This window comes from Elephantulus edwardii, unplaced genomic scaffold (assembly GCF_000299155.1).
Source record: "Elephantulus edwardii isolate Elephantulus edwardi_28Jun2011 unplaced genomic scaffold, EleEdw1.0 scaffold00077, whole genome shotgun sequence".
In the NCBI taxonomy this organism is placed as follows: Eukaryota; Metazoa; Chordata; class Mammalia; order Macroscelidea; family Macroscelididae; genus Elephantulus; species Elephantulus edwardii.
In genome coordinates, this window is record NW_006399827.1 from 14,474,055 (window position 1) to 14,483,322 (window position 9,268).

Sequence of the window (9,268 nt, forward strand, 5' to 3'; positions counted from 1 at the left end):
TCGATCATTCTCTCTCCAGCTCCATTTCTGTCACCGAGTCCATGTTTTCCAACTACTGAATCTTCCTCTTTGTTCCCGACTTTTGCATTCCAGTCATCCATTATTATCAGTGCATCTTGGCTGCATGTTCGATCAATCTCCGATTGTAAAAGTTGGTAAAAATCTTCTATCTCCTCTTCCTTGGTTCTGGTTGTTGGTGCATATATTTGAATGATGAGTTTTCAAGTTTTCAAGCAATGAATTACAGTGATTGGTTTTTCTTAGGTTGAACCATCCTTGCACACCTGTTATGAATTCCACTTGGTCATGGTCAATTATTTTTTTCATGTATTGTTGGATTCTATTGGACAGGATTTTATTCAGGAATTTTGCATCTTTGTTCATGAGAGATGTTGGCCTATGGTTTTCTATTTTGGTGGTGTCTTTACCTGGTTTTGGTGTCAAGGATATGTCTGCTTCATAGATTGAGTCTGGGAGAATTCCATCTTTTTCTATTTTCTGAAAGAGTTTATGTAGAATTGGTGACAGTTCTTCTCTGAATGTTTGATAAAATTCTCTTTTAAAACCATCAGGTCCAGGGCTTTTTTTGGTTGGAAGCTGTTTATTACCTTTTCTGTTTTTCTTTTGTGATGGGTCTGTTCAAGTGTTCAGTTTCAGTTTGTGTCAGTTTAGGTAGGTTGTGATTTTCGAAGTATTTGTCCATTTCCTCTAGGTTTTCATATTTGTTTGAGTATAGTTCTTTTATAATATGCCATTGTTAACATTTTAAATTTTAGTTGGTTCCATTGTAACATTGCCTGTTTCATCCCTTATTTGGATTATTGTGTTTTTTCCTTCATTTCTTTTGTGAGTTTTGCTAGTAGTTTGTCAATTTTATTGACCTTTTTGAAGAACGAACTCCTGGTTTTGTTGATGGTTTCCAATGTTTTTCTGTTTACTATTCATTTATTTCTGCCCAAATTTTTATAATTTCAGGGTTTTTTAGAAGGTGTTGGGTTTTCTTGATGTTCTTTTTCATATTGTTGGAGATGTTGGGTTAGAGAGTCATTGGTCATTTCCCCCTGTCTTTTAAAGTGTTTGCTTATTGCTGTAAATTGACCTCTAATAACTGCTTTGGCTGTTTCCCAGAGATATTGGTAAGTTGTGTTTTCTATTTTTTTTTTTAAGTTGTGTTTTCAATGTCTTTTGTTTCAAGAAACTTTTTCATTTCATTTTTTATTTCAAGCAGGGTGTTGTTGAGCTTCCAAATATATGTTTGGTTTTTTTTCTTCTTCATCCTCTTGTTATTAATTTCTAGTTTTGTAACATTATGGTATGAGAAGATGCTTTGTATTATTTCTATGCTTTTGAATTTATTGATGCTTGCCTTGTGTCCTAAAATGTGATCTATTCTCAAGAACGTTCAATTGCACATTGGAGAAGAAGGTATACTATGCTTTTTTGGGGGTGCATTAGCTTGCTGAAACTGAGGAAGACCTGAAGCACTTTCTGCAGAAGGTCAAGGACTGCAGCCTTCAGTAGGAATTGAGGCTCAATATCAAGAAAACAGATTCTCACCACTGGGCCAATTGGCAACATCAGGATGGATGGTGAAGAGATTGAGATTGTTAACAGCTTTAGGTTGCTTGGCTCCATGATCAACACTCTTGGCAGCAGAAGCCAGGAAATTAAAAGACATATTGCGATGGTAAAGCCTGCTGTTAAAGACCTCTCCAAAGTACTGAAGAGCAATGATGCCACTCTGGAGACTAAGGTGTGCCTGATACAGGCCATGGTCTTTGCAATCATTTGCAAGCATCAGTGAGCTGGACAATGAGTAGGGAGGATCGAATGAGAATTGATGCCTTTGAGCTGTTGTGCTGGAGAAGAGTATTGAGAATACCATGGATTGCTAGGAAAACAAACAGATTTGTCCTGGAAAGGGTTAAACCGGGTGGCTCCTTGGAGGCAAGGATTCTGAAGTTTCTTCAGACATACTTTGGACATGTAGCAGGGAGGGACCAGTCCTTGGAGAGGGACGTCATGCTTGGGAGTGTGGAGGGAAGACCCTCTATATGAGATGGATTGGTTTAGTGACTGGAGTAATGGGGGTAGGTGTGTTGAAGACAGTGAGATTGGCACAGGATAGAGCAGGGTTTAGGGCTGTTGTACATAGGGTTGCTATAAGTTTCAGGCAACTGGATGGCACATTACAACAATAATAACTAGACTATAAATCTCTTTGAGATTGAGTTGGTTTATTTTGTGGTTTAATTCTTCAGCATCTTTGTTGAGTTTTTTTCTGGAAGTTCTATCTTTTCTTGAGAGTGATGTATTGAAGTCTCCAACTACTATAATAGTATTGTCTATTTCCTTTTTCAATTTTGTTAATGTTTGTTTATATATGCCTAAATATTTATTATTGTTACATCTTCTTGTTCTTGTTCTGTTGACCCCTTAATCGTTATTTAGTGATCTTCCTTATCTTTTATGATGACTTTTGCATTGAAATCTGTTTTATTGGAAATTAATATCACCACTCCTCCTTTTTTCTGGTTACCATTTGCTTGGTGTATTTTCTCACCCTTTTATTTTTAGTCGTTCTTTATCTTCATTTTTCAAGTGTGTCTCTTGTAGACAGCATACTGATGGATTTTAGTTTTTTTATCCAATCTGCTACTCTTTTTCTCTTCAGTGGTGCATTTAAACCATTTACGTTCAGTGTGATTATTGAGAGGCAAGATTTCATTGATATTATTTTGTTGAATTCATTTTGGTTTTGTTGCTAGTTGCTTTGATCCATCCTGCTGTCTATGGCACCTCTGTAAGAAGGACATCTCTCAGTGTTTCCTGTTGTGCTGGTCTTGTTTTTACAAACTCCCTTAGGTTTTGTTCTTTTTTTCCTGGGAATATCTTGATTTCTCCTTCATATTTGATGGACAATTTTGCTGGGTATAATATTCTTGGTTGGCAATGTATTCTTTGAGTGTTTGATATATGTCATTCCATTGTCTTCTTGCTTGCATGGTTTCTACTAAGAAATCAGCATTTAATCTTATTTGCTCTCGCTTATAGGTTACTCTTTCTTCCTCCCTCACTGCTTTCTGAATTCTTTCCTTATCTTTGGTTTTGGCAAATTTGGCTATGATGTATTGGTGTTTTTCTTTTGGGGTCTGTTCTATATGGTGTTTTCTCAGCTTCTTGAATATATATTCTCTCATTCTTCATTATGCCTGGGAAATTTTCTCCAATAATTCTCCTGCAACTTTTTTGGTGCCTTTGCTCACTTCTTCCTGTTTTGGGATTCCGATAATGCGCATGTTATTTCTCTTGATGGTATCCTACATTATTCTTAGGTTTTCGTCTTTTTCCTTCCTTTTTAATTCTGCCTTTTTGTTCTAGCAGATCAGTGGTGACAATTCTATTTCACTGATTCTGTGTTCCATCTTTTCAACCCTGTTCATGTGACCCTCCATCATGTTGACAGCACCTGAAACATTGGTCCTCATATTTTGGACTGTGATTTCTTGTTTTTCCAGAGCCTCTAATGCCTTGTTTGTTTTGTCTGCATTGGTTTGTTTTTTTTTTAGCTCCTCCTGGTTTTTGCTTGGGGTGTTCTGTAATTCTTCAAGTTTGTCTTTCACCCATTGAAAATACTCAATCATTGTTCTTTTAAATTTCTGACTTTCTGGCTTCAGGAAATCCATCATTACTGTATCACTTTAGGGCAAGGTCTGTTGTTCATAAGGTTGTGATGAGTCATACTTGACTCAATGACACCTAAAATAACAAGTTAATATGAAGTGATAGGTAAATGTGGTTTTATTTCCTTGATTACTAAATGGCATTGAACATCTTTTTATCTGCTTATAAGCCATTATTAGAATTTTCTCTTTGGAGAAATGGGGGGGAAATCTTTTCCCCATACTTAGTTTGATTGTCTTTTTCTTGCTGAATTTTAAGAGTTCTTTTAATATTGTTAATACTGTACCTTTGTCCACTTTGTAGTGCAGATAGTTAACATGCTTAACTACTAGTCAAAAGTACTAATCAAAAGTCCACTCAGAAGCTTCTCAGAGGAAAGACCTGTTAAATGATTTTTTAAAATCAGCTCTTGAATACCTTGTGAAACAACAGATTCTGCTTTGGCACATGTAACTATGGGCCAATTAAATATTTAGCCATGGGAGTCGATTGTTGTTGTTGTTGATGGTCATCGAGTCAAGCACGATTCATAGTGACCCTATGAACAAAAGACCTGAATCTTTCTATAACTATTGTAATTTCTAAAAGTTCATAGATTTTCCAGAGCCATGTTGTTTAGGAAGTGGATGCCACTCCTGCTTCCAAACTTGTCCTAAACTGGGAGCTCCACCAAACAGTGTCTACCATGGGTAACCATTATGGCATTGTGAACCCCCATGGCACAAGGGTCAACATCACAGCAACTCCAGGTTATCTCAGTACAGCAAAGTGACAGAAGAGTGCTGTAGCACTTAGAAGAATGTTTCTCCAAAATATCATAACAACCAACTTTTAAATATAAAGAACCCCCTCCACAAGGCCTTGCTTATTCTAAAAAAGAGGATTAAATAAAAGACAACCAATATAAAATGTTGTTATGTGCTATCAAGTCGCCCGTGGCCCATAGTGACCTTGAATCCTTCCTTGTCCTGAGCCAGTCTCGCTAATGCCAACACATTAACCTCCATTGCCCCAGTTACTGTATCAGTCCATCTCATCCAGGGTCTTCCTCTCCTGCTCTGTCCCTCCATCCTTCCAAGCTTGATGTCCTTCTCCAAGGACCGGTCTCTCCTGGCCACGTGCCCAAAGTATGTGAAACAGAGCTTCAAAATCCTAGCCTCTAAGGAGAAACTTTGATTCACTCTCTCCAAGACAGACTTACACGTTTTCTTGGCAGTTTATGATAGGTTCAAGGCTCTTCTCCAGTACCACAACTCAAAGGCATAAATTCTTCTTCTGTCTTCCTTAGTCATTGTCCAGCTTTCTGAAGTATAACAAGTAATTTTGAAAACATGGCCTTCATTAGGTGTACCTTTGTCTCTAGACTGACATCGTTGCTCTGCAGCACTCTGAAGAGGTCCTTGACAGCAGATTTTCCCAATGCAATTTGTCTTTTGATTTCCTGACTGCTGGTGTGTGAAGAGTGTTGATTATGGAGCTGAGTAAGCTGTAATTGCTAACAACCTCTATCTCTTCTCCATCTATCATGGTACTGTCTATTGGCCCAGGAATATTCTGTAAACTTTTGTTATCAGAATCTTGTCTGAGATGGTATTACCAAATATTTGTTCCCAGTCAGCAGGTTCTCTTTTTACCCTGTTGGAAAAAGTTTTTGATGCACACAAGGATTTAATATTTAGAAGGTCCCATTCATCAATTTTATCCTCTTCAGATTGTGCATTTCTGGCTGTGTTTGGCAATCTCTTTATACTGTAGAGTAGGGCTTCTAAACTTGATCCCAGTTTGTCTCTTATGAACTTTATGGTTTTGGGCTTTACTCCCAGGTCTCTGATCTACCTTGAGTTGATTTTTGTATATTGGATGAAATTTGGATCCTGTTTCAGCTTTCTGCAGGTGGAAATCCAGTTTTGCTTGTACCATTTGTTGAAGAAGTTGTCATTTCCCCATTTGATAGCTTTGATTTCCTTATCAAGTATCATTTGACCATAGGTAGCTGAATCTATTTCTTGGTTCTCAATTCTGTTTCATTGGTCTATGTGCCTGTCCTTGTACCAGTACCATGGTTTCTACTGCTGTGTATGTAGTAGGTTTTGAGGTCAGGGAGTGCTATGGCTCCCTCCTCATTTTTGTTTCTCAGAAGTGTTTTGCTTTTTTGGAGCCTCTTGCCTCTCCAAATAAATTTGACAATTTTCCTTTCAATCTCCTTGAAAAATGAATTTGGAATCTGGATAGGAAGACTCAATATCATGAAAATGTTCTGCATAAAACTTAATGACTGCATGTAACTTAACAATTCATTAACATAGTTAACTGGATAGATTTACTTTTATTTCTGTTTCTTTTCTTTTTTTAAGAATTAGAAAGAAATACTGTACCAGCATGTTAAAATAAAAAATCATGTTGAACGGAACATCGTAGTCACAAAAGAGTAAATACTGTATAACACTGCTGTTCTAAAATGGGACAGACATGGGGAAGGAATGGGAAAAGAGATAATGAACTCAGCAATAGAACAGATAAGGGGAAGAAATGTCCAAAAGGAATATATGAGTAGGCATTATATGTATGTAGACAGTCTGGAACAATTGGTACATTTTGGGGTGAGGCTGAGGCAGGAGGAGCGGAAGATAATGTGTAATAATGAATTTAAAATTAATGCAAAAATTAATCTCATTTTATTAATACATACTCAAAATACTCTTTGTATACTCAATAATATTTCTTCAAGTTCTCAGGGCTGACAGTGATAGCAGGCTGTAGTCTCTGCCCTAGAGAAGCTGGCAGTCCCAAGACTGAAAATAAATGGGTGATTACATGCCCAGTAACAAGGCTGTGAAACAAGAGTACACTCTGGCCTTCTCAAGTTCTCTGCCTTAGATTTAGCCCTTTCCTCTTCTATTCCACAGCCAAAGATTAGTCCTTTTTTATTTTGAAAAAAAGATTAAGTGAATTGGCCATGAAATTTCCTGAGGTTGTAGAGACTGAAATGAAATGACTTGGATTTTGGAGCACACTAGGAATAGTATTTCCTTTGAAGCAAAGGCTTCCTTCCTCGCAGCAAGTCACTTTGAGGGTTTTCTACCTTAATGAGGTTTCAGATTTCTGTCTTCCCTATTTATTTTCTCGAGATATGAGTGCTTCCTAAAAAAAAAAAAAAAAAAAGAAATAATGTTTTACATATTCTAAGGTTGATTTCTAACTAAAGGCAGAAAATAGTCTTGCTTTTTACCTACAAGTTTCATACACTCTGCCCCCAACACCTGCAAATGAATATCAACTTTCTTAGAAATTGAGAATGCTAATAATTTCAATTTTATTGCTCTTCCCTTAGAATTCTCAGTCGTAATCCTCTGACAACTATTGAAGATCCATATCTTTATAAATTGCCAGCATTAAGTTATTTGTAAGTACTGTAAAAATCTTATGTGTCTTGAAATGAGATGTCTCTTCATTTTCACTTTTGTCAAATATTAAGTATTTTTTACTTAGGGCAAAAAGTCATAATAATAATTTGGTTATTAAATTAAGTTATTGACAAAGAAATAAATTAAAAAAGGATGAAACTGAGCAAGACAGAAGCAGAGCAGTGTTGAAGAAAGCAGCAATATTGTACCTACAGATACATGTAGAAATAGAATTTATTTTTGTTTAAAAAGAAGAGATTGAAATATAGGGTCCTGATGAGGACAAGTTGGGAGAGCAAAGGCCTAGAGCCTAATAAAGACATTTATGAATGAGATGATTTGTGCCCGTACATGCTAGTATGCTGGGACTGTTCTACTTTGTCTCTGTAATCTCAATCTGACCATTAGCAGGACCACTTTTTGCTCTCAGAAGTATTCCGGTTGTGTAATAAATTAGTCACTCACTTATGGAGGATGATCCAGTTCTGAGGCCATGAGTCTGGGCAAAAACATGGGTGCCAGGGTCCTGGGTGGGGTGTAAGACTAGGAGAAGGGTTCCCAAGCCTTGGAGGGCTCTGTGTTGTCCATCTGTCTTTTCTCAACACTCAGCAGCTAGAAACCGGTCTTCCCGGGCTCTCAGAGCAATTGCAGCGCACTACAAAGGTGTGGACCAGACAGTGTGTGGCTGGGAGGAGGCCAAAATCAACAGCTCCAACGAGCTCGGCTATGACCGCCAGCGTGGGAAATTCACACTCACTCGGGCTGGGCTCTAATACCTGTACTATCAGGTGCACTTTGATGAGGGGAAGGCTGTCTACCTGAAGCTGGATTTGCTGGTGGATAAAACCCTGGCCCTGAGATGCCTGGAAGAATTCTCGGCCACAGCTGCCAGCTCTCTGGGGCCCCAGCTCCGCCTCTGCCAAGTGTCTTCTGGGCTGTTGTTACCTCTTCGGTCAGGTTCCTCCCTACAGATCCTCACCCTCCCCAGGGCACATCTCAAGGCTGCCCCCTTCCTCAACTACTTTGGACTTTTCCAGACTCACTGAGGGGGCTCTGCTCCTGCAATGGTTCTCCTAAGTTTCTGGCTCCCCACTTCCTCCACTCCTAAACAGCTCCTCACTCCAGGCCCCCTCTCTCATAGGCCTCAGGCTTGCTCACTTGTTGCCATCACACATACACAATCCTGTTATTCCCTTCCAAAGGCCTACCTTGGGCTGCCTACTCCACTGGTTCCCAAAGCCCTGGCCTCTCTCCCATTTATCTCCTCCAACCCGGACTGTGGCCCCCCAGAACACTGTGTTTACTCTATGGGGAAGGATGGGCCCAGAAGACCCTTCTTCAGGTACTCAGAGGTGCTGGACCTGATGGCAGGAAGCCAAAGAGACTGGGACTTGGGATGAGGTCAAGTGTCCCCAAATGTGAGGAGGAAGAGACCAAGAACAGCTCTGCCCTATGCGTCCCTATGGATTTTAAAACAGATATTAGTTTTATTATTATTGTGACAAAATATTGATAAGTGGATATTAAAGAGAATAATTAATAAAAAAAGAAGAGATTAAGATCTTCCTACAAAAAGAAAAAGCAAAGAATCAGAAGAATTTAATGTCACATAGAAGTTTAAAGAGTGATAATGGTAAAAGACTAGAAATTCTACCATTCTGTGTAGATATCGTTAATGTGATACTATAAATAATGTACATTTTCTTCAAAAAGAATGCTCTAGAACTACTTCTATGGAAAATAATTTAATCTGACTTGTTTTATAGAAAACCCCAAATTGAGTAGTTACCTGTTGTTAAGTATCTTTAAAGTTGAGAAGCTTTCTGTTTGGGTTCATGTCATAGACATGTGGGCTTTCTCCTTCAGAGACTTGGGAGCAACACAAGTGTCCCTCAAGACAGTTGAGAACATCCTCCCAATGACGCTTCAATTGCAAAAACTGTAAGTCTTTTTTTCCCCTTAAATTTGTTTTAACTTAAGTGGGGAGTTTTTTTTATTTTAATAAATTGCTTTAAAAGTAATTTTATTCAAGTCCAGAAATCTGTTTAAGAGGGAAAATTATTAGGTATTTTTTTCATGACAGGAGTCCAGAGGGAAGGCTGTATAGTGGAGTGGACCTGGGTGGAGGGATTGTAAAACAATGAAAGAATTTTTCTTTTACTTTTGCAAGAGGGTAGTGT

The 9,268-nt window shown here is 38.2% G+C and overlaps 1 protein-coding gene across 1 annotated transcript in view; it reads left to right on the forward strand.

The window, feature by feature from the left end:
* The window catches only part of LOC102846807 (leucine-rich repeat-containing protein 37A2-like), a 67,898-nt gene that overhangs the window by 27,165 nt on the left and 31,465 nt on the right, over positions 1 to 9,268 (forward strand). Inside the window, exons 7-8 of the mRNA XM_006889481.1 lie at positions 7,016 to 7,087; positions 8,955 to 9,029. Coding sequence (XP_006889543.1) covers positions 7,016 to 7,087; positions 8,955 to 9,029 — 147 coding nt within the window. The remainder of the gene's footprint in view (positions 1 to 7,015; positions 7,088 to 8,954; positions 9,030 to 9,268) is intronic.